At 40.6% G+C, this 26138-nt stretch overlaps 1 protein-coding gene across 2 annotated transcripts in view; it reads right to left on the reverse strand.

Moving 5' to 3' along the window:
* The window catches only part of PPP1R12A (protein phosphatase 1 regulatory subunit 12A), a 98715-nt gene that overhangs the window by 20499 nt on the left and 52078 nt on the right, over window positions 1-26138 (reverse strand). The window contains exons 9-19 of one of the 2 annotated variants that reach the window (XM_075209591.1): window positions 24637-24752; window positions 22058-22273; window positions 15747-15841; window positions 10281-10397; window positions 7503-7664; window positions 6276-6452; window positions 4549-4639; window positions 2855-3037; window positions 2003-2177; window positions 1591-1709; window positions 616-681 (exon numbers count right to left, since the gene is read on the reverse strand). In XM_075209591.1, the coding sequence (XP_075065692.1) occupies window positions 616-681; window positions 1591-1709; window positions 2003-2177; window positions 2855-3037; window positions 4549-4639; window positions 6276-6452; window positions 7503-7664; window positions 10281-10397; window positions 15747-15841; window positions 22058-22273; window positions 24637-24752 (1517 nt within the window). The remainder of the gene's footprint in view (window positions 1-615; window positions 682-1590; window positions 1710-2002; window positions 2178-2854; window positions 3038-4548; window positions 4640-6275; window positions 6453-7502; window positions 7665-10280; window positions 10398-15746; window positions 15842-22057; window positions 22274-24636; window positions 24753-26138) is intronic. The other variant, XM_075209592.1, reaches the window with a different exon arrangement.

The following is a 26138-nucleotide window of genomic DNA, read 5'->3' on the forward strand; positions in this document are numbered from 1 at the left end:
CGAATATATTTTCAGTAATATAGGGGTTATTGATTATTGACATCATTGACAAACTTAGTGCGGTTATCTTTGTAACAAACAATGTCAAATATAGCAGCGCTAAAGAATGTAAACTTGTATATACTTTGAGTAAGATGATTTTGTTTTTTAAAGTTAGTTTTAGGTTAACTGGCCCTTATATATAAAAATAATCTTTGATTTTTAAAACCAAGATAATCAAGTAAAAAGTTCTGTGACTTCTCTTGCACACAAAATGGTAAAAGATATATTTTCCAGAAGATCCTTCTCAACAATCAGCGATTGCTAATATTGCCGAAGTGAAGGGACACATGGAAACATCTGATAGAGTGTAACATTAGTTTTGCAAGTTTTAAAAAATTCCTAAGCTGGGGACAATGAGATTTCAGAGGACCAGTGGCTTGGCTGTCTTTCTATGGTGGTGGAGGAACCCCCACCTGATTGCAATTTTGGAAAGAAATGAGACTGCCTATTGTAGGAAGGGGTACTCTAATAGTGAAGAAGCCCTTGAGCACAAGCACATTCTCTAAGATAAAAGCAAACATCTGTATTGTGGAACAAACAAGAAATGCAGTTAGATCATTTTAGAAAACTTACTCGACTGTCTTTCTTATTTGTGCTGTCATCTGTATCAGATTGTTGATCTTGCTCATTTTCTTCACTCTAAGGCAAAAAAGTGATCTAATTAAATAACTTTTCAGCTCCAAAGTGGCAAAGAGAAAGCTATGAAATCTAAAAAGTTATGCAGAATACTGCAAATTGATCGGACAACTGGTTTAACATAGTGCAACGACTAAGAGAAGTATGTAATACATTTTTCCACATATTGTACCAGCAGCCAAAAACTGCTTGCTCAAGATTCTTCATCATCACTCACAATTGTGATTTTGGATGATTTCACATAGCCGTCAAAAGACAAGTCCCTGATTGGAGGCATTATTAGCAAAACCTTGATTTAACTATGATGCTTCTTTTTAATTTTATGGCTTCACTGTAAACAACTATACATCAGGGATAAGTAGGATGACATATCTCAGGCCGGATACAGGCACAGGCAAACGAAGCTGGGGGACCAAGACACTGCTGCATTTCCAGGTGGCTAAGCCCTACCCCTGGGATCATACACACTGATCCAATCCATGATCCAACTTCTCTCCATGTGGGCCAGCTCGCCTCTCCCACCATGGGTGTTTTGTGTGCAGTAGTTATAAACCTATCACAAGAAGAGTAGTTGTTGGGTATGTGGTTATAGAGGGCATTAGGGATGCGATTATGTATATTGTTGAAGTGCACCATTGCTTGCTACTATTAAATAAATGTAGAAGTGTCTACTGTGTTGAGTTTTACACATTCATTTTACAGTATGTTAAAGACTATTTCAAAATGTGTCAAAGCAGAAAGCTAATATTTTGAATTTTACCAATTTTTTGTAGTGCATTCTTATTACAGTATATAAAGGAGTAAGAAAAAAAAAATCCAGAAAACCAGGGGACTAAAAAATAAGCATCACTATCACAGTGGGTCCTGAGAAAAACAGTTTAGCACAAATGGAATCAATCACCATACTCTTACATCTTGCTGCCAAAATGAAACGCCTGTAGATCGCCTCTTTTCTCTCGGTTTTCGTCTCTCCCTTATTGATTTTGATTGAGATTTGTCCTCAGATTCTCTCTCCTCCTCTTTCTTTTCATCTTAAGAAAAGAGAAGCATGCTTGCTGTCAGGATTCCATACACAACTAGAATATTTAAGTGATAATAGGCAAAAACAAACCTTGTTAAGCCTAAAAAGAATCGGTCACCAAGTTAACAAATGCATATTACACATAAAACTACATGATTAAAATTAAATATCAAAAGAAAGTGCACAGACAACCGACCACTTGCAGTAAAAAAAGGGAACTTATTCTTAGAAGTTCACAAACCTTAAACCAAAAACACACTTTTGGCAAGTTTAAATAGGACTAGCTAGAACTACAGATATTACCTTTTTCTGGTTCTTTTGATGAAAGCTTTGAGAAGTTTGAGTATGAAGAAGAGAGCCCAGTTAGGCTGCTTGGCCTGTTTAATTGACTTGAAGAATATAAAGAACTAGTGGATGAAGAAAGTGTTGGTGTGGACGATGATACTGCAGTAGTACTTGAGGATAATGACCTGTACCTCTGTAGAAACAGGAACATCACAAAATAAATTAGATAGGATTTGAGCTTCAGAAAATCTAAACTTTGTCTCAGGTTCTATCTTTCTACCTTATCCTCTTCTTAAATCAAATTCTGCCTCTCATAGTAGTTAGGAAGATCACTCATAAATGGACAGAGACCTCCAGCACACAAAGCCAAGTCTTCAATTCAGTTAACAGGGGAGTCTCGGGTGTTGCACTATAATGTGGGGCACGATTAAGGTATGAGGAAACAAAAAAAATATATATTCAAGCGGACTTCCACCACTAGCAGAATGAGCTAAAATAGGCTGCATAAAATTATTGTCCATTCCCAATCAAAACTTTGATTAATGGGGCAAATTACTGGTGTGGATCCAGAAATGAAAGACCAGCATGTTTTCCATTGACTCATGTTTGTGAAATAAGCTTTATTAATAATGGTGTTCTGGAATTCACCCAATACAATATTTTGTATTTTCCATCTTGTGATATATTAAGGCCTGCATGCAACTAAAGATCTGGTATTTTTTTTAATTTAAGGAAGTTTTAAATATATTTGCATTTATACTTCCACAAAAAAAAAAAAAAATCTAACAAAAGAAATCAAAATATACAACACTTGATAACGGTATGAATTTGGTTACATCCATATTACTTGGAAATTAACACAAGAAATACCTCTTCCATAGTGCGGGAAAATCTGTACCGGTAGTCATCATTTTTATTCTCAGATTCTTTTTTGTCTTCTTGCTTTTCTTTGTCTTGTTTTTCTTTTTCTTCACTTTCCTGATCTCTGGATTGAGTAGGGCGACTTCTGCCAATTGTTTTCTCGGCTTCTTGAAGGTCTGTTAATGTTACACCCTGTAGAGTACACAGTGATCAAACTGGGTAGAGCAGAGTTCACTTCAAAACGTAAAATCGGTAATGATGCAGCACAAAGATACCATGAATAATACAATCATGGTATAACAAGAAGTGGAGCGATCACAGACTTCACTATCATTTTTGCATTGTTGCAGAATGTAAAATAAAGAATCTGCTTGTCTCGCACCAAATAATATTTTATGAAAGGGAGATTTTTGGGGTGAAAAAAAAAAAAACCCCCAAACACAACTTTTCCAGTAACTTCTGTGGGAATGACCCAGGTGGGCTAGCCTTCGCTTGCCACGTACATTAATGAGCCTTGTGTGCCCATGACCCTGTCGCTAGTTGTCCTTCCTTGGACCACTTTTGGTAGATACTAACCACTTCACTTGTCAGTGGTTGTTTTAATGTTGTGGCCGATGGGTGTGTGTAAATGAGAAAGATACACGCACACACACAGGAAAGTAGTGATATACAGGGGGCAAAAGTATAAAGGGATCTTTACATTTGTATATGAGAGAGTCATGACTTTAAAAGATGCTATTTGTATTTTAATGGAAGTGTGTTATATTAGGAAGGATAACCCCAACCCCCCAATCATTAATGACATTCTGTTTTAAAAGTGTGCTCTATGTTGATGTTTATAACATTAACACAAACATACAGGCTTATTCCCATTTATAAACTTAAAAAGGGTTTTCCACTTTAGGAAAACAATCCCCTATGATACTTTGTTTTGCCAATTTTTCCCTTCTACCATGAAAGATCTTCAGAGAAAAAGTCAGGTGATATTCTCAGATTAGCTTTAAGCTGAGACACTCTGCTCTATTACTTCATATTACAGCACAACATTCAAAGTTAAGCACAAAGTCATGCAAAGCTCCAACTAGTCACAAAAACTTTCAGGGTAGGGCACATGAACACATTTAGATCTAAACTTCAATATAGTTAACCTGATAATTAACATTCAGAATCCTAAGTAAATCCTATTGATCCGTGTGGCTAATCCTTCATCACATTTTACAAAGAACACTTATGTCTGTCTTTGATATATTCATCATCACCATTTTTTTATATAGCGCCACTAATTCCACAGCGCTGTACAGAGAACTCATTCACATCAGTCCCTGCCCCATTGGAGCTTACAGTCTAAATTCCCTAATATAGACACACACTCACCCACAGACAGACAGACAGACAGACAGACAGAGAGTAGGGTCAATTTTGATAGCAGCCAATTAACCTACCAGTATGTTTTTTGGGAGTGTGGGTGGAAACCGGAGCACCTGGAGTAAACACAGGGAGAACATACAAACTCCACACAGATAAGGCCATGGTCGGGAATAGAACTCATGACCCCAGTGCTGTGAGGCTGAAGTGCTAACCACTAGGCCACTGTGCTGCCCCGAAACACCTCAATAGTTCATTCTTTGTAAGCAGTATGGGTTAGTAAATATATTATGCCACCTATGTGATCGCTCATGTGCAAATAATTCATACAAACATACTTGTGTTGATCTTCTGGACTGTCTGGCTTGTCTTGATCTAGCTTTTCTTTGGGATTCTGATTCTTCATCCCGAACTGGAGTAAGATATGACCTGGAGACAAAAATAAATAAATAAATATCATGAGGTAAAGTTTAATTACAAAGAAATCCATGAACATGGACTGTACATATTTGAGTAGAGAACAACTTTGGGATTCTCTGAAAACAGATTTAGTATTATATACTGCAAAAATGGAATTCTTACAAAAGAATACAGGCAATTGGACAATGAAAACTTACTGCCAAGATGGAATGTTCTGATTTTCAGTTTGTTGGCTCCTTTAACCTCAAATACACACCACCACTTTCATGGAGGGCAATGAAGTGGTGCTAAGCAGAGGAGAGTATAATTCATTTATTATCATTGCATCTAATTGTCTAGTTTACACCAGCCAACTGGTGGTGGTTCAGTGCAAATTTGGTCCAAAATGCAAGGCTTGTAAACAATTGTTAATATATTGAACTTAATTTTTTTCAACCTATTTTATTTTGAAATATTTTTTATCTAGAATGCTAGTAACATAAAAAGTAAGTCACTGAGCAGTTTTCACATAGGAGAAAAAAAAAAGTGCTCACAAAATTGTCTTCCAAACACTCAAGTTACTAAGGCTCATTTAAAGCCTAGAAAAATAAGCATATGCAGCACATTTTATTTTTCACAAACTGCTTTCACTACAAGCGTACACTGAAGCACCCCTGCATATTAATTTTCATAGCCAGTTTGAGCAGACATTGTATGACATTTTTTGAATGTTTGGTCCGAGACTGAAATGCCCATTTCAGAAAAATTTAAAACGTCACCTCATAGTACTGCCTACTATCACATATAAAACCATCCTTTAATTGTGTCTGCTAAAATACTGCTACACTAATGTATGAGGTATTAAATTGCTCACTTAAGTTATATGCAAATCCTAACGCCGTAAATGAGCAAGGATTCAAAGTGAGCCAAATATGCGCCATTTATCGCAAGCAAGACAAATATTATAACCAATTAGACTTCAGCATGAGCAGTTCTAACCATTCAGCTTATAAGCTCACTCTTTACTAACAATAGTTAAACATAAAATGTCTATTTAAGTGTCGTCTATGACACTTGTCAGGTGATGATCCACTGCCTGTGTCCACCAGGAAATGGGAGCAAAGCATAGAACATCCATTAACAAAACAGTGGTGTAACATTTTTATTTTCACAATTAGTATTAACATTGGAGGAATATACATACAAACTCAAGAATACAAACACCTATCTAGCTGGGACTAGTTAGTTCTCCATAAGAATTCTTCGTTTGTCCCACCAATTTAATTGCATCTAGGTGCAATAAGGAAAGTCACAATAATTACCAATCTAGAACAATTCTGGTAAAATATAAACAATTACTACTATTCATTTCCAAAATTCTGCTTGTAATTTTCACCTCCAAACTACAGAAAGGTTTAATGGACTACCTAATATCCTGAAGTCGTGTGAAGTTACATCATTATTCCTTCACTTTGTGGAGCTAAAAATGACACTACATAAGAGTTGATGCAAAACAAAATAAAAAGAAAAAAAAAAAAAAAGTATTAAAGTTTCATAACCACATTTGTTCTTTTTCAAATGTACAGAAGAGTACCTTGAAAATGCTACAAAGCAAAACATGTGCAAGGCATGAAGAGATTTACATTCATGCAAGAAATGTACACACCTGCGTCTTTCCCTGACCTCCGCTGTGAAAGGAACAGTGCCAGTGGAAGTTGTGGTCATAGATGTGTAAGTAGTAGTGGGATTTACAACGGTTGGTGCAACTGGAATGGTGACTGCTGTAGGGACAGTATCCTTGTCTTTTTCAGAGCTATCGTCTGCCCACAAACGGTTTGAGGTACTAAAACATTGAAAGCAGCAAAACACAGAAAGGAAAGAGCAAACACACAATGAAAGCCATTTCTATGAAGCGGTTACATTTAAAATTAATAACACTTAAAAGCAATGGGGCAAATATGCTTATTTAAAGTATCACAGAAACCCATTCAAATAAAGGACATATTGAGGCTGGGGCATGGAATATTGATTACAAAGATTGGCCCAGAAAAGTGTTAATTATCACGAACAAAGTTTGGTGTATGTTTAAATAAATGTATTCAATTGGAACATCAATATCTGAGAACAGTGTTAAATTATTTATCAAAAATAATAAAAAGGGGAATATTTTACTCCATGCAAACATAATATATGAACTCCACTACCCGCAAGTGGTCTACAGGGCCATTCACCAGGATCCAGGCATCTCTAGTGATGCATACACTTGATGCTACTCCTGGGCTAGAAAGCAAATACATTTTGACTAAGTTGCATGGAGCATCCAATGGTCTACTAGTTTACGTAGAGGGATAAATGGAAGTTTATTTTTGCATGATTATATGCCTCAAGATATGTTTGTATGAGGAAATTCTAAAATTAAGAATGGTTAGGTGGAGCAATTATACATTTAAGTATAATATATATTACTATCTTCAGACAAAGAAACAAGCTGCTAAGAAAGGATACAGCAGGTTAAGACATACAAGGTTAGGTAATTTTATGCATGGACCCTGCAATATTCGCACAGGGTTTAAAAAAAAAAAAAAAACCCACCACGATGCACTCCTCCCGATTCCTGGAATTCTACGCGAGTGTGTGCGTGTGTGTGTGTGTGTGTGTGTGTGTATGTGTATGTGTGTGGGGAGCAAAACACTGTCAGATAAATATACATCTGTCAAATTTTCAACCAGCAAGTTTTCAAATTCTTCATACATATGTTAATATGGAGCATTTAATGCATATGGTAACAATATATTATTGTCTAATTATTGAGCCAATAGTACTTAGCTAGAAATAAAACTCCAACATAAACTAAACAATCACAGTAATTAAAAAATGATCAATTCTGTTATACCTGCTAGGTAAGCCTGAAGAACCCACTGTACTCTTTGCAGTGCTAATAGTGTTAGAAAGACTCCTTGTAAGTCCAGAAGAGGTAACTGTCGGCGTAGATCCAGCTGTTGTACTTGGAACACTAGAACTAAGTAGCTCATCTTGTCTTCTACCAAAAGAACCACTGCGCAAGGAATATATAAAATACAATTAGAAAAAACTAACCTAATCTTATCACAAAATGCTAAAGACTTACAATTCCTAAAAAATGTAAATGCTTTTGCCGAGTCAAATGGATAAATGTTCCAGTGTACTGAAGTGAATTGTTCGTTATTGATATTAGCGCTTTAACTTGTTTTATATACATTATTAAAATAAATACAGCACTTTTATTCTCCTGGGTCCTTCAGGAGTTTGGTACTTTACAAATATCTGTACTACGAGTAACTACTCCTCTTTCTATATCCTGCGTCTTGAGGAAACTCTGTTATTTTTCTAACCAAGCCCCACTGCAAAGAATCAAGAGAAAGAGAGAAATATTCTCCTAAACATTAAGTAAATTACTAACAGGAGAACCAGAGTGTAAAGGGTGAATGCTCGCTGTTCCCCAACAGTGAAAAAGATTTAGGGCAAGTATAAAAAAAAAAATGTTCTCTCTTACTTCCTGTGGGGGACACTGACTCCAAGGAGTCTCCATAACTGCCCTTATGGGTGGTGGGCACACTCAGAAGAAGTGGTTAACAGCACCATCAATACAGGACTGACATCTTTTGACGCAAACATTGAACTTTAAACTTATGACCAGGTGAGCACCCAACACAGCTGCTCAGCTGAGGCCACGTGTCACTGTTCATAAGGCACTCACCCATCAGGTAGCATGTGCTTTTAGATTATTAGGAAAAAACTTCTTGCCAATGTCAGCCTGTCTGATACAAATATAACCCACGTTGCAATTGTTTAGCTCTGGACAATTTCTCTTGTGGGCATTATAAGGACCAACAGATTATTGTTTGTTCAAACACAGGAGACCTATTTACCAAGGTTATTAGAACTCTAACTATGTCCAACAAGTGAAGGGATCCCTCTTGCTCTGAAGTCTATTCCTGCCAAATACTGGGATACCAATGTCCTGGTTTAAATGAAATTAGGCTGAAAAGATCCTCAAGAAAAATAAGATAAGGAGATCTGCAAGACATAGCCCCCCAACTCCGACACCTCTGTGCTGTTGGGTTAGCCAGGAGAAAAACAGTTGTAGTTGTAAGAAAAACTCAAATCACATTGTAGCTCAACTGATATGCCAACATGTAGACATCTGACTGACTCCACTTTCATGAATTTGTTGAAACACTTCTGGATGTAGAGACCATTCTCCTGAGTGTAATGCATGAATACTTAGAAAATCTTCTCTACCACTGGAATGGACACCACTGAGATTGCTGAACATTTTGTTTTGCCCAGCATATTATCCTGTTGGTTTCCTTCACGGCCAGAGAGCACTTTGTGCATCCCTAAGGGTAAATGTATGCCATCACTCTGGCAATGTCTGCCTGAATTTTAATGGCTCTGCCTCACAACATCGCTCTGTTGTAACCCCTCGAAGGTCTAGACCACCTTTCCTAAGACAAACAAAAAAAAACAAGGACCTGCAAGCCAAAAGAAAATTTACTAGTCTCTAATAAAAGAATCTTGTCCTCTGACAAGAATACACTACTGTTGAGTGTTAAAGAGTAGTAGAAGGAAAGCAATCTGCTGAGGTGGTAAGCTGGATTTTTGGTAGTGTATGATCCATCTATGAGATACTAAGGTCTAGGCTGTCTCATTCATGGGCCTTAAGTAAGGTTGAAGATCTCAAATTTGATCAACACATTACCCAGTTGAGGAAGAATATTCACTCCCTGGACCTCGAAATATCAACCATAATTGCTGTGATATCTGTGAGCACAGAGTTCAAAAATAAACTCCTGGATGTCCAAAAAAAAAAAACCACATGCAATTCTTCATTTATTATTTAATTCAATGTATCTTCTGCATACTCTGATATTATAATTATATCAGAGTATGCAGAAAAGGAGAGCAGGTGCTTCAGTTCTCTCAGACAGTGTGTATGCTTTGGCTGGCTTTTCTCTATGAGGAAAGACTGTGAAAGAGGTGGAGCTTGGCTGTCTGGAGGTTAAGCCCCTCCCAACAGGGCCACGCACAAAACATGCCCCTATAAAGTGGACAGTCCCCTAGTAGTCATACTGAGTCTAGTGAGAGGCTACCTTACTTGGTACCCCAAACCTAACACCGGAGGTCCTGCACTTCATGTGAGGTGCATGGAACCGCACCTCACTGAGGCAGTCCCTCTATGGAAGCTGGGCAGGAGGCAGCACCAAATGGACCTCCTTGGACCGCTCCAGGCACTACACAGCTCTGAAAGCTGTACTGATGCTGCTGACCCACACTGTGGTTTAAAGAGAAAAAAAAATGATCATCAAAAGAAAAGCTGCAAAGAGCAGCTCTGCATAAAGCACCCTACTCCTGTGGGGTAAATGTATAAAGGGGTAGATCCGTAAAATCACTGATATTTGCCGACTGTGACGGCCATATTTAAAAATGGCAATGGCAAAAAGCAGAGAGTTTTGCCTTTGAAAAAATTGCCATTTTTACCACAACATATCTCACATCTGCTCTAGTTTATGTAAGTTTTACACTATCTGAAAGGTAAATACTGTTCCCCTATGGTCTTCTACCACCTATTAGGGTATGTACAAATATATACATTTGATTATTTTTTTTCTACCAACATATTAATGTTTACCTTCTTTGATAGGTTGTATTTAAAATTTCATTAACAGAACTATTTTTCTTCAGGTCATCCTCCCATTTTCTTCTCGTATATGATCCTCCGATACGTGACAAACCGAAAGAAGATTCCCTGTACAAAAGAACAGAAAACCAAACTTAATTCAACATATTGCAATTTATATGCATTAGCTGACCAAACATATTTGTTCACAATTGTTGCCCACTTGATTTGTGGGTAAGAATGTGTGAAAGGTTTGCAGCAAAATAATCATGACTGCAACATGCTCGAGCAGAAAATTACCAGTGTAAACTATAACTACATATCGTGGTCTGTAAATAAAACTCCAAACTAGGATAAGACTGCTGTGTAGATATGAAAGGAAAAACAAGAGGAGGGAAATTAAGATTGGAACAATCAAGTCCATATAAGGACAATATTTACATTTTCATACATCAGGGTAAGAGACATGGCTCAGTATTCATGCTGCTTTTCCCTGCAGGTTTGTTAGGGTTTATTTTTTATTCTCACCCCTCCTCCACAAAAAGGGTATAGCCGCCCCACAAATTTTAGTAGACAGAGAATCCTGATAAAAAGCTCAAACGAATCACGGCATGTCCATTACGCTTGTTGTGCAAAAAACTCCTCCCCTTTGTATGAATCCATTTATCTGCAGTCAGAGCAGCTCTTAATTAGGAATTTCCCTTCATCTCTCTCTCCCCACCACTTCCTGTGTTGTTTAAAAAGGGGTTACCATTTTTGGACACACCTGCCTTAAAATATGTACATAAACAACATTTAATTATAAAGATGCCACAAATTCTGCAACGTATGTCATCATACAAAACATATTGATACAAGTAAACATATTAACAAATAAACACAACATCAAAACATGGGAGTGACACTACAAGAAGAAATGTAAAAAGTATGTATAAACAAGGTAAATGAAAAACCATAAGAGAAACAAATAAAAAAGGATTTTTGTACATATGTTAAATCCCTTTTCTCTGCTACCATGGGGTTGTATGAGGGCTCATGGAGTAGGCACTTAAATAGTTAAACTGTTAATACAACTGTTGACAGAAGATCCTCCCCTCTGCAACCCTTGTAGCTTCTCAGTGTAATTGAAAAGCCCAAAGGAAGGGAAACAGAATACCAATGCAACCAGCAAAACCAACAGTAGAGCGAAGGGCAGGAACGCAGTGTCCCCCAGATGGAATCAGAGAAAAGGATTCAACGCAAGTACAAAAATCCTATTTTCCCTTTCATCTAATCTGGGGGGACACTGCCACAATAGGGACGTTCTAAAGTAGCCCCCTTAAGGAAGGGTAAGCTCTGTCAATCTAACCTGCAAAACTTTGTGGACATCTACACATACATTCTTAGAGCATGGACAACATAAAATTAAGTTAAGGATTCCTGAAGTTAAAGGATCCCTTATCCGAAGAGACCGTCACCTCCTGGAAGACTGGGAACACAATCTCTTGATTAAAATGAAAACCAGACCATTTTTGGTTTGAAGGAAGGTATCTTTCACAATACAGCCCTGTCAGTATGGAATACCAGATAAGCTAAACGACGAGAGCCCAAAGTTCTAAAACTCTCCTTGCAGAAGCGATGGAGAAAAATCCCCTTCCAAATTAGGAACTTAAATTCAGTCAACTCCAACGGTTCAAAGGGGAATGATTTAAGATCCCAAGTATCAACGTAAAGACCCAAGGTGACTTAGGAGGTATAGAAGGCTAGATGTGTAGAACCCCTTGCAGGAAAGTCTGCACCTTCAGTATACCTGCTTGCCTTTTCGCAATATATATCGAAAGGGCCGATACCTGCACCCACATGGAAATAAAGCGAAAGTCCGCCTCCAAGTCATCCTGTGAAAAAGCTAAGACCCTGGAAAGTCGAAAGGCTGCTGTATGACAACCCCTGCATTCGCACCAACTGACGTATGTTCATCACACTATGATCATTTAGGGCAGACACCGGTTTATTTGCCTTTAACATGGCAACCACCACCTTGAAGGTCAGGGTGCTGAAATGATTCCTGAAGCAGTAGATTGTCTTGATGTAGAAGTTGCCACCCTTTACCGACTGCCATGCGCAGTACGTCCGCATACCAGGCTCAACATGGCCAATCTGGTGCAATCAGGATCAATGGAATTCCACAGTGTCTGATGTTATGTCATGTGATATCCACTATGCATGCCAAAGGGGCACTGGTCCTAGAGCAGAATCTGGGCACCTAGCGGTTTTCAGTGAGATGCCATGGAGGTCACATCCAAAGGTTCCCACTTTTAGACCAACCATCAAAACACCTCTGTGAGCAGAGACCACTACCCTGGCAACACTGTATCTGCTTAGGTAGTCGGCCTCCCAATTTTCTACACAGAGGATGAATATCGAAAATGTTGCTGGGAGATAACATGTCCACCCAGAATAATATCTGGGGCGTCTCCCAGTGAAGAAATGCCATTCACCAAACTTGATGGCTGGCATATGTGGTAACTTGTCCAGGAGCATGGGACAAAGGACCTGCCCACTGTCAAGTCACAAGCCACCAACCAAAGGAAAGGTGCACCCTGGAAGACAACTGGGGCATGTAAGAGGCCAGCTGAAGGTGGGATCCCAACTAGTTGAACAAGAGGTCCCGCTGAACTATGTGCGAGTGGAATCATACGGAAATGTTTCGAACGTGGAGACCATCTCATCTATTAGTTTCATACATAGTAGGATGTAAACTTGAAGAAAACACCTTCTACAGTCTGCTGTCCAGTATAAAGAAAAACACATTGATCAGAGCTCGCCTTTACTGGAAAATCATCCAAAATATGGGATGATGCAGACTCCAGGGTATACAACCATGCTGCCATGACCTCGATGACTTTGTAAAGACTTATGGTCTTCACAAGGCTATTAAGGAGCCTTGGAAAGGCCGAACAGCATTGAAAGTGGGATACCCTCATTACAATGCACGATAGGATGAAAGGAGCCGTCTGGCTTGCGAACCAGGAAGATGTTTGAATAGAAATTTCTCTGCCCCTTTGTCCCTCTGGGACTTGGCAGATAACTCTTGTAGTAAGGAGCAAAGTCATCATCTCATAGCCAATCTCTACTTTGTCTCACGGAGTGGCTTGAAAAGAACCGGTGAGGGCTAACTTTGGAGGTCTATCATGTAGCCACGTTGCATGATTCCCATAATCCACCGATCCTGAGTAGAAGCCGCCCATTGGTTCAGCAACAACAAGAGGCATCCACCCACAACGGCCGCAAGGTGAAGAGGAAGTAGTCCTCTTCAGTCCTCTAGACCTTTAGTCTAACTTATGAGGTTGATTTACATATTATGAGCTACCCATAGTTATTTTACAGAGCTCTATGGAAAATGTTCTACAGAGTTTTATTGATGTGCTATGGACAGACTGAGTCCTCTAGCTGAAAATGCTGCAGCACAAGCTGGTTCCCAGGCTTTAGTATCAGGTGGTACTGAGAAGGCTGAGCATCCCTATTTCTATATGTTTAGGAGACTTTGATTAAGTTGGCGATTAAGTTGGCAGCTTCTTCCAGCTGGCATGCTCCTGCTACACAGAATGTTCAAACATTCTAATGTGCAAACATTCAATACTCATGTTGCTTTACTTGCCATTTAAGCAAAATAATGACTTCCAAAATAATTTTTAAAGCAGATATTGCATTCTCTACTTCTAATAGAAGTACTGGATCAAATCATCAGGCTTCCTCCTAATAAGTGTGTAACCAAGTTAATACTGTAAAATCAATAAAATAAAGCTCACTACATGGCTTTGTTAAAAATGTTGTCTATCTAGGGAAATGTTTACTTACTAATGAAAAGTGGACAGGTATGGTATTTCCTTACTCCTATTTTGTCATAGGACTAGGATAATTTTCTACTAAGCATTCATTTGCATAATATGCAGTAAGTGTTTTAAGAGAACTTTCTTTACTTTTAAAAAAAAAAAAAAAAAAAAAAAAAAGAATTTTTTTTTCAGACATATGCCAGGGAAACTGAAGCTGAAGTCATGGTTAACATAGCAACAAGAATAATGTGAATAAACTGGTGCATCATGGGTGTGTACAGCTGTACAAGTATTCTACCATTATTATGTAATTGACATTAGGGATCACAGTGATTTTGTAACAGTCGATTCTATGGTCAAAAATAAATTGAAGTCTAGGCAGAATATTCACTAAACTGCGGGTTTGAAAAAGTGGAGATGTTGCCAGTAGCAACCAGATTCTAGCTGTCATTTATCTAGTACTTTCTAGATATTAACAGCTAGAATCTGATTGATTACTATAGGCAACATCTTCATTTTCAAACCCACAGTTTAGTAAATATACCCCTAAGTGTGGAATATTTTGATATAATTCTATCCAGTAGAAAGATTTATCATGCAATAGATAGGTGCAAAGTCCAATATTAGTAGCTATTAATCTTTATTTAAAGTGGTGCCACAAGGTTTCCGCAGCACAGTACAAATACAAAGAAAAAAAACCTTTCATGAAAGGTTTATCATATGTGGAATGTAGTTATCAAAGCCAGTAAAGCATAACTGGATCAGCTGAAAAACAAGCAATGGGTGATTAAACCATGTACCTGCTCATTAGAACTTTGCAGCAAGAATCCAGTACAGAAAGATTACTAAAATATTCAGCACAACGGATTTAATGCTTCAGATAACTGATCAATGTTTTGCTTTTAAAAGAAAAAGTGGAGTAACTAAACACCCAAGGGCTCTAGTATTGTGGAAATTATAAGAAAAATAAAATGGGAAATTCTACAAGAAAACACAATTACTTGTATATTAATTTGTAGCACAAAAAGAATGGGAGTCACTTCAACTACTAATGTTTTACATCCCAACCCATAGATTAAGGCCTGTCCATGGGTCTCACTATCACTAGTAATATTCATTGTCACATCACCAGATTTCCCTTTCTTTATATAGATAGCATGGCTGAAGCCCAAAAATAAGTAAAGTAGTTCCAGCAACTTAACTTGACAATTTAAGTAGAGCTGTTGCCATTGCCCTCAATGCACAAAAGCAAATTCTGAAACGGAGATTAAACAGTATTTAAATTTTTTTGCAATCAAGGACACCTAAATACAAAATATGTGACCCTCAAAACTGAAAAAAATGCGTTAAAGTGATCTAATGCTAGAGCTATGCCTTTTTTATTTAGATAAAATCAATATATACCATTAGACTTCATGGTTTACACACTTCTATTGTTTTAAAATTGGATTACATCGTGTGATCAATTATCTCCAAAGAACAGCAAACCAAACTTTGAATACTATATTCCCAGCCCTGCAACAGGCTATAAAACAATTTATGTGTGCACTTACAAATCTATGAAATGACATGTAATGGGCTGCAACAAACTACTCCTAAAAATAGTTGCCCTGCTTTAGTAATATTAGTATTGGTGCATAAATATTGTGCTTTGCATGTACATTACCTATTTTCTTTTTCTTCTATATCTGAAGTACTTGCAAGTCGTCGAGGTATTGTTGGGGCAACATATGCAAGCCGTGCCCCTCTCCCATCTTTTTCCTGAATTTTTTTTTAAAAAAAGTAAAAAACAGTAAACAAATATTCTCAGTTATTAAACAGGCACAAAGAGCTGGTCACACATGCACAAATAGTGACTGCTCCTCTAGGCGGGCAAGTTCAGTTATCAGCATGTAAAGCATATAAGGATCGAAAATGGTTATCACCTCAAAGTAAAATTAGAGGAAACCAGCAAAGGCCAAACTTACAAATAGAAAAATGGAAGCAGGATGATTAAACAATTTGGCTCCACAATCTTCCTGCATCAGTCAGTAGACTACATTACCACTTTGTGCTGCTGGGGAACCCTGCTGCTGCTACCATTGCTACCAACTTTAAGTCTGTGGCTTTTTGCTTACTCATCTTCTGAAATACTGTGCTGCTGTGAACATTCCAAACATCTAATTGGCTACAGGTTATTCAATCCCTACCCACTTAAAATCTGAGGACAAAAATCAACAAGAGTTCAGGGCCTGCTGAAACACACCATACAAAAATGAACTTGGTGAAAATGATATATCAGGAAGTGTGTGCCTCCCTCATTGGCTTTAGGGAAAATGAGTTATCAATAAAAAAAAAAAAATATAACTGCAGCACTGACTTCCCAAAAATTGCATCCTGAAGAAAACATTTTCGGTGTAAATTTAACATTCCACTTGAACACTGATTACATTTTTTTTAAAAAAAAAAAAAAATAAGATTTTTACTCACTGTAAAATCCTTTTCTCTTTCCTGCCATTGGGGGACACTGCGAGACATTGGGGATATACCAAAGCTTCAAGGGAGGGATTGCTCTGGACCAGCTGCACGTAAAACTCTGCGGCCAAAGCTTGCATCGGCCGACGCGAAGCCTTGTAATCTGTAAAATTTGGTAAACGTGTGGACGGAGGACTATGTCGCCGCTCTACACAACTGTTCCACCGACGCGCCGTGTCTAGCTGCCCAAGAGGCGCCTACTGCTCTGGTAGAATGCGCCTTTAATCTCTGCAGGACGGGTTGCGAGGCCGTGATGTAGGCCTCTCGAATTGTGGATGTGATCCAGCGGGCAATTGATTGCCTTGAGGCTGGCCACCCCCTCTTGTTGGCGTCATAAAGGACAAATAGATCTGTGGTCTTCCTAACAGGAGCCGTGCGGTCTATATAACAGTGCAGTGCTCGGACTACATCAAGTAACTGAAAAGCCTCCTCCTGGGAGTCCTTTCTGACCTTGAACGCCGGAACCACTACCCCTTAGTTCAGGTGGAATCTGGAAACCACCTTAGGGCTGAACGAGGGCTTAGTGCGAAGTACCGCCCTGTCTGAATGGAAAATGAGAAACGGGGGTCACAGCGAAGCACCCCTAGTTCCGACACTCTACGCGCCGACGCTAGAGCCAAGAGGAATGCTGTCTTCCACGTCAAGTGTCTCAATGCCGCTGAGTGTAAAGGTTCAAACGGGGACTTGGTGAGGGCCCCATGGACCAAGTTGAGGTCCCAAGGCTCCACTGGATGAGAAAATGGGGGCTGTATGTGAAGAACCCCATGCAGAAATGCTTAATGTTTGGGGAGTCTGCTATCTTTCTCTAAAAGTACACGGACAGCGCCGATACCTGTACTTTGAGCGACCCTAGGCGGAGGCCCTTGTCTAGGCCGTCCTGTAAGAAGTCTAGTGTGGAATCCCTTAGATTTGCACCACATAATGTATGCCTTCCAAACCCTGTAATATATGGAAGATGGTGAAGGCTTTCTGGCCCTGATCATGGTTGTAATTACCTGCTGCGAGAGCCCCCTAGCCTTGAGTACTAGGGGCTCAGTAGCCACGCCGTCAAAGCTAACCGATCTAAACCTTGGTAGAGGAAAGGACCCTGAACCAGAAGATCTGTTCGCATGGGAAGGTGGAATGGGTGGGCTGCTGCCAGCCCCAGAAGGTCTGTGAACCACGCTCTGCGTGGCCAATACGGGGCTATAAGAATCGCGGGCACCCGTTCTTTTTTTAACTTCTTTAGCACCCGAGACAGCATGGGGATGGGGGGGAAATATGTAGAGCATGCGAAACCTCCATGGGGTCGTCATGGCATCTGTGAGCTCTGCTCCTGGGTCTCGTGCCTTTGCACCGTACCGCTTGACCTGATGGTTTAGTCTGGAAGCCATCAGGTCGATCTCTGGAGTGCCCCAGTGATCCACCAGCAGAGAGAATACCTGCCTGTTTAGGGCCCATTCCCCTGGATGGAGTCTTTGCCTGCTGAGGAAGTCGGCTTCCCAATTTTGTACCCCCGGTATGAAGATGGCCGAAATCTTGGGTACATGAAGTTCTGCCCATGCCATTATCCGTTCCGCCTCTCGCATTGCCGCTGAACTGCGAGTGCCGCCCTGGTGGTTTATGTAGGCTACCGTGGTGGCATTGTCCGATTGTATCTGTAGGGCCCTTGCCACAGTATTGTATACTGCTCTGAGTTCCAGAATGTTTATCGGTAGTCTGGCTTCCTGAGGGGACCAGAGCCCCTGTAGCCTCAGGTGTCCTGTTACACCCCCCCCCACCCTTCCCTGACAGACTTGCGTCCGTTGTGACGAGCGTCCAAGACCAGGTCTGTAAGGATTGGCCCTTCTTCAGATTGTTTCTGGATGTCCACCAGGCTAGGGATAGCCTTGTGCGTGTGGACAGGTGAATGATCTGTCTGTCTAAATGGCTTTGGGATCCCGACCACTTGTGTAAGATCTCTGTCTGAAGTGGGCGGGAATGAAACTGTGCGAATGGGACTGCTTCGAATACCGAAACCATTGTTCCCAGGAGTTTCATGCAACTGAGGATAGAGACTCTTTTCTTTGCTAGGAGGGCTTTTGCCTTCCTGCAAAAGCTTTGTCCGGCGGGAGATATATTCTCTGGGTCTGAATGCCAAATATCAGGCCCAGGAAACGCATCTGCTGCGCTGGGGTTAGTGATGACTTTGGTATGTTCAACACCCAGCCGTGGCTTCGAAGGAATTCCTTTGTGGTCTCTATGTGCTGTGATAGGAGAGCAGCTGACGGGGCCTTCAAGAGAAGGTCGTCGAGGTAGGGGATAATAGTAATTCCCCTTTGCCGCAAGAGACTCGCCATGGTCGCCATGACCTTGGTACATACCCTGGGAGCCGTTGCTAGGCCGAAGGGGAGGGCCTTGAACTGAAAGTGTGCCTCTCCTACCGCAAAGCGTAGAAGGCACTGGTGTCCCTTCCATATAGGGACATGCAGGTAGGCATCCTTGATGTCTATGGATGCTAGGTATTCCCCTTGCTCTATATACTTGCTATTACTGAACGCAGGGATTCCATGCGAAACTTCTGAACCTTTAGTTGCTTGTTTAGCAACTGGAGATTTAGAATGGGCCTGAAAGTGGCGTCTGGCTTTGGTACGAGGAAAATGTTTGAGTAAAACCCTCGACTCCTTTCCCGGGGAGGTACCTGTACTATTACCTGTGCTGCCAGAAGTCTTTGGATGGCCTCTTGGAGCGCCTTGCGCTTGATTGGACAAAGGGGAAGGGGGGTGCGGAAGAATCTTTGTCTGGGGGGCTGGGCTAAGTCTATGACGTAGCCTCAGGACACTATCCCTCGAATCCAGAGATCCGTTGTGGAAGCCCACCATTGATCCCTGAAATGAAGGAGTCGTGCCCCAACCTCTATCTCCCCCCGAAGGGCCCCGTCAAGCGGAGTTCTTTTCTGCAGGGCGCGAGGATCCCCACCTAGTAGCGCCCGTGCCCCCTCTGCCTCTGTTAAATGCTCCTCTAGAAGCTGAGAACTGGTCTCTAGGGGGGCTCCCCCTCCTCGGGCAACGTTCCGAAAAGACCGTAATCTGCCCTGGCGGGGTCTATTGACTACCGTCGGGAGAGCAGTGCTGCGCAAAGGGCGTTACGGTCTGTCTGTCCAACTGAAAATTTAGTATTGCATTTGGCACAGGTATAATACAATGCAGAAGCTACAGAGTGTCCCTTGCTTTTTGCTGTCCCCTTCTCAGCCATTGTACTTTCTTAAGGAACTTTAGATAATACAGTATTAATGAAATTAAAGGCTGATGGTTGTTAAGCTAGGAAATCTACAGAGTCTCTATACAGGGTAGTCCTAGAATGTCAAAAGCACCCCTCCTCTAATCATAAAAGGTACAGTGCTGTCTGTGAAAGAACGAGTGTGCAATAAAATCAGTTCTATAATAACAACAAAACCTTCGTTTGTAAGCTTAATAGGCACCAGCCTGTACCGATAGCCGAGTGTGTCAGCAGAGGAGAGGCAGAGTAGGAGTCTCGGGCGGCGCTGCTCCGGTGGTGTCCCTACGGCCGGGCAGAACCCAGATTGTGTCCGGAAATGACTGAGAGGAAGGAAGTCTGTCTGTACCTCCTCCTCTTCCTGTCTCTATGTTGCCGCCCGCTTCCTGTCTCCTGCGATAGTGCCTCCTTCAACATGGCCTCTGTGTTCGCTCGACGCACGCTATGTTAATTAGCCCAGGTGTGTTCGCCGTATACTGCATCCTCTCTCACCTCCTAAGGAGTGTGAGCGATGCTTACAGTCCCCCTTCTGCTCGTTATCGAGGGGATTGAGCGGGGACTTGCCGGCATGAAAAGCGGTCCGGGAGGAGAGCCTGATGCAGCTTCACTCCCTCTTGTCCGCTAGCGGGGCTGGGGCTGCGGGATCACGTAATCCCAATTACTGTGCTCTCCACATATGCATCCAGCTTCTGGCCAGAAATAAACGGTGTTGCCCCAAAATTGCCCTCTGTAATGCTCGTTCTCTAGGGGAATGCCGACAGAGGTGCCAGTAAGTGAGCCTCAGCTGCTTCTTACCTTCTGCGGGACCCGGAGTGAGCAGAGCCAAGTCTTGTTCACTCACCTGGGTCTTGAGATCGAGCCCCGCGATGCACCTATAGGGAAATAAAAATAAAAACGTGTAAACTATAAATCTAACTCGGTATAGGCAGGAGCCCATACCCTAGTGACCTTTGCTCCTAGTCACTTTAAAGAAACTGAGGAATTCACAGGAGAGGATGGTCATAGTAGGGGAGGAGAGCAAAGATCTACTAGTAGATAAAGTGACAAAGACTCCTGGACCCACTACTATACCCCAATGTCTCGCAGTGTCCCCCAATGGCAGGAAAGAGAAAAAAAAAAACTTTACCTCCCTCCTGAATTACTAGCAGCTGCAACTCCACCACGGGTTTCTTAAACTTCTTCCAAAGGAATCAGACACAGGTCAAAATGTAGAGACTGAACTGCTGTGTCATCACTGGCCCAGCCCCTGTGTTCAAGGTTCCCCAAACCACACTGACTTCTAGTCAAACTTGCTGAGCAGAAACTCAGTCACTGTTTGCTTATTTGTCATGATTTGCTAAACTTTGTTTAGTTGGGGAAAGTACTGGTCTCCTAATATACATGGCAACCTGCTCTAATAGCAATAAAGTATAAACACTACAGTTATTTCATGTATATAAAGCAGCTCAGTAGTACACAAGTTCTGATACACATTAATGTAAAATAGTGGCTTTAAGGCATACTTGCCTACTTTTGAAGGCAGCTGTCCGGGAGGGGGTCTGTCAAGTGGGCGTGGCTACGCGTGTTGTCCCTGCTATGGCCAACCCCTGTCATTTAGACAATTTTGGCAAATCGCAGCAGGGGGTGGGGCCACAATAACACATTTAGCCCCACCCTTTTTAACAACAGAGATGGCTGCATCCGGGATGTTTGCCTGCTTTCTCGGGAGTCCGGGAGAACTTCCAAAAATTCGTGAGTCTCCCAGACATTCCGGGAGAGTAGGCAACTAGGCTTTAGAGACTCTTTCCCCATCTGCTTAATACTTACGAATAATGAGCAGATTTAGAGGAATGTTTTGGGTTTTTTTTCCTTCTTGGTGCAGTGTGTGGAACTTAATGCCAATAGTTAGGTCAGAGCCAATTGAAAAACATTTCCTGATACAGGATTAGAAACACATGAATATCATCATTTATTTGGTGCCACAAGTTCTGCTGTGCCAGACAGTCTGAACAAATCATACCAAAAGAAAAACAAAAAAAACCCTATACATGAAAACAGAACAAGTACATACAAGATTGACGTAGAAGACAATATCCAGGTAGAATTTTAAAGCAATCCTTGCCACCTTAATATTAAACCTAAATGACCCAATGTGTATTTTGCACAACATTAATAAATAAGAACTCTAAAGGCAAATCCATCTAAAGATTTTTACTTCCAAAAGGTATTAAACTTGATTTTGTTATGTACCTTTTCTTTATTGTCTAGAGTAGAAGAAAGTCTAGGACTTGAGGCTGAGCGCATGACTCCAGTAAAGTCTCTCTCCTTTAGAGCTTCTTTGGAAGCAGTAATCTCGGCCAAGGCCCCATAACTTCCTGTCTTGCGAAGTCCTAGGCGCCAGGAGGCTGGCGATTCATCCTTCCTTTCTTCTTCTTTAGGAGAAATTTTGGTTGCTGGAGTGGGAAACTGTAAGTACAAAATATTACAACCATGGTTTATTTTTACTGCTTAAACACAATTTCATTGAACCCAACACCAAAGCAATCATCCCTCAGATTTGCAAAGGCATTTGATCAAATGTTGCAGGTTCTGTGATAGACCTTTAATTCAACCATACACAATAGAAGATTTTTTGGTCATCTAAACACAGGGACACTTGATTAAATAACCCAAGTGTGGATCTCTTTGGAGTTAACATATCACTGAAAACAAACCAATTTAGCACACAGGAAAACTTGTTAATAGTAAACAAATAATGACAAATTCCCAAATAGATTTACTTTGAATGTTAGACAAGTCATTGAAAACAGCATGTTCCACATATACAAGATTAACACACTGTTAAATTCAAGACCATGCACAGTGAGGTAAATCTGATTAAAATATAGTCCGCAACCTGGAATCACAGCGAAGTGTGCACACTAATTCCTCACCATAGACTTGTCACCTTTACTTGGCACAAGGACTATGCCAGTTTTGCGCAAGCCCTGTCTCCATGAAGTAGGATGTGCAGACTCCACCACTGGCATGAAAGGTGCAATGAAATCATACTGAACCCAAGATGAGCAAGATAGAATAAGAAGGAAATCATAGAATGAGACACTGACACATTAACTAATTTCTTCCATTCAGTATAGTTGCTGAAATGGCTAATGAAAGACCCGTAGCATTCTACAGTGGCAATATAGAAGACTTAACAGAATAGTTAAGGTAAGTTGGGATGGGAATGGCAGTACCAATAACTAAGCCCTCTCCAGTAGGGAAGGTGGAGCTCTGCAATGGATATTACTGAGGACAACATAAGGTAGAATAGAAATACTAAGGTTACATGCTGGAGCCCTACATTGCTTTCTAGAACAGGAACAGTTTATCTTATAAAACGGTACACTTCGAAGTGTTAAAAAAAAACAAAAAAACCTTGAGCATAAATGGCCTCTACTTAACATATCCACTCTTTTTTTAAAATGGCATTTACCTAGTATAGCCAAAAATAATTTAGCAAAAACAACGGCTTGTCTGCTTACAACTGTTTGGTAGTTAAAGCCTATGTTCACGCACTGGTATTGCCCTTGCTATAGCATTTTTTTCCCTGATTGCTAGAGACCACTGCATTCAAGAAGATTGGATTTAGTCCCAAGGCTGCCATTCTGCATAAAAGACGAGGAAAAGTGGGGCTCCTCTGGGAAAAAAACATTAGCCATGGCTTCTCTAAACATGAGACCTGCTTGCGCCTTACACCAAAGTATCACCCTTCCCTCCGCCACAACAAATCTACCATAAATGTGGAGGGCACATGTCCGAACTCTTGAACTGCGGGGTTACTCTGTTCCAATGTGCGCAGACTACTGTTTCCCTGCTGACAACCCTCCAAATGGACTAGTCAAACCCTGTTTTACTTTCCAACACAGAAGTAGACAAAGTAACAGACCTGTTTGCATTTAAATCTTCTTATGATCAATGTCAGGAGAAGCAACATTTGAGTACCCTGCGTGGGAGATTTCTCATAAAATGAATGTAAGGGTGTCCTCACACAGTATCCCAACAGTTCTGCTAGAAGAGCATAGGGGGGCCTTTGTTAGAAAACTGTTTAAGGGAAGTTCACAATTAGTCACTAACTGCATAATATCGCAATTGTCTAAATTCTTGCGACGTATCCAGCCTGCAATAGTGATACACAAATGTATACCTACACGTGCTGGCAATCACTACAGTAAGTGAATAATTATTTTAAAAGGACACCATACATGGGGAGGGAAAGTCTAAATCTTTAAAGGGGAATTAGACAAAATGATGGGATGTCTTCATATGTATAGGTTTAAAAGATTTTAATATTTGCATTACAAAACTATAAAACTTATTTTCTCCTCTACAGGACAGTAAGGACATGCAGTGGCAGAAGCCATTTTCAGGTGGAAGCCAATTACTCATCACAGGGGGGCACACTCTAAACCGCCATAGTACCACACTAAGAGTACTATGACTTCTGGGTTAGCAAGCTCACATTTACAGCGATCACAGGCAGCACACTCTCCACTACTAAGTGGATGATATAACAAGGGGAAAAAAAAAAAGTAATCAATTTTCACTTCTATATTTCTAAATTTCACAAAAGCCTACTCTGTTGCTGAGCGTTATTTACCAGTAGCTACTGTATGAAGGAAAAGAAAAGTGTGGTTCAATAACATGCATGCAAAATGCTAAAATGTATGTGCAAAAAAATATATATCTGTACTGCTTCAGAACACTTAGATGCTGGTCAAAGAAAAATAAAAACTTAAATGACCAAGTCATCTGCAGTAATATAAAAGCACTGTACATATCTGATTTACCTTCTTCACTGGTGATGTAGGCGTGATTTGCCCAGATGGTACTGGAGGAACTGGAGCAGTTATAGTGGTCAGCTGGGATCTGCTGTTCGTACTATTCGCAGATGGTTTGTTTTTATCTACAGTTGAATGCAAAAGTCACAGGAATTAAAGTGTCAAAAGCACATAAGTATAAATTGGTAAACATTCAAGCATTGTATTTCCAATCATAATACACTTGGTACATAACCAGAAGATGGCAGTGTTCAATAAGCCAACATTTATTATTAGATGGTTGTATAACATACACAGTTTTTAAGATATATAGGATAACTTTCTCATTTTGCACTAAGGAAATGTGCTGCAGTTGTACACTACCTGCAAACTGCATAATAATGTACTTTCTGTAATGTCTGTAACAGGGCTAAAATAATTAGGGATGTGCACCGGCCACTTTTGGTGTCTCGTGTTTTGGGTTCGGATTTGTTTCGCAAAACACCCGTCGAAAGGATTTGGTTCGGATTTAAGGTTTTGGATTCGGATTTATTTTGAAAAAAAGCATAAAAAGTTCCAAAATCAAGTTTTTGGGCTTATTTTCACTCCTACGCCATTATTAACCTCAATAATATTCAATAACAATCATTTCCACTAATTTCCAGTCTATTCTGAACACCCTCACACCTCACAATATTGTTTTTAGTCCAAAACGTTTCACTGATGTAGCTTTCTGGACTGCATAGTGGAGTGGTCCCCGTACCCAATTTGGTACCGGGGCCACAATATATCACCCTCAACTGGTCTCAATTCCACCAAAAAAGTATCTGGACTGCGTAGTGGAGTGGTCCCCACAATATAATAAAAAATCCCTCAACTGGTCTGAATTCCACCAAAAAAGTATCTGGACTGCGTAGTGGAGTGGTCCCCACAATATAATAAAAAATCCCTCAATTGTTCTGAATTCCACCAAAAAAGTATCTGGACTGCGTAGTGGAGTGGCCCCGGTACCCAATTTGATACCGGGTCCACAATATAATAAAAAATCCCTCAATTGTTCTGAATTCCACCAAAAAAGTATCTGGACTGCGTAGTGGAGTGGCCCCGGTACCCAATTTGGTACCGGGGCCACAATATATCACCCTCAACTGGTCTCAATTCCACCAAAAAAGTATCTGGACTGCGTAGTGGAGTGGTCCCCACAATATAATAAAAAATCCCTCAATTGTTCTGAATTCCACCAAACAAGTATCTGGACTGCGTAGTGGAGTGGCCCCGGTACCCAATTTGATACCGGGTCCACAATATAATAAAAAATACCTCAATTTTTCTGAATTCCACCAAAAAAGTATCTGGACTGCGTAGTGGAGTGGCCCCGGTACCCAATTTGGTACCGGGGCCACAATATAATAATAAAACCCTCAACTGGTCTGAATTCCACTGCACAGATGGCGGACACCGGATGGACGTCTAAAACCAACATAGCAGTTAAGGGCGCAGCTCCTCTTTTTTTGTGACTGCACAAACAATTA

The sequence above is a fragment of the Mixophyes fleayi genome, chromosome 4 (genome assembly GCF_038048845.1).
Source record: "Mixophyes fleayi isolate aMixFle1 chromosome 4, aMixFle1.hap1, whole genome shotgun sequence".
Lineage (NCBI taxonomy): Eukaryota > Metazoa > Chordata > Amphibia > Anura > Limnodynastidae > Mixophyes > Mixophyes fleayi.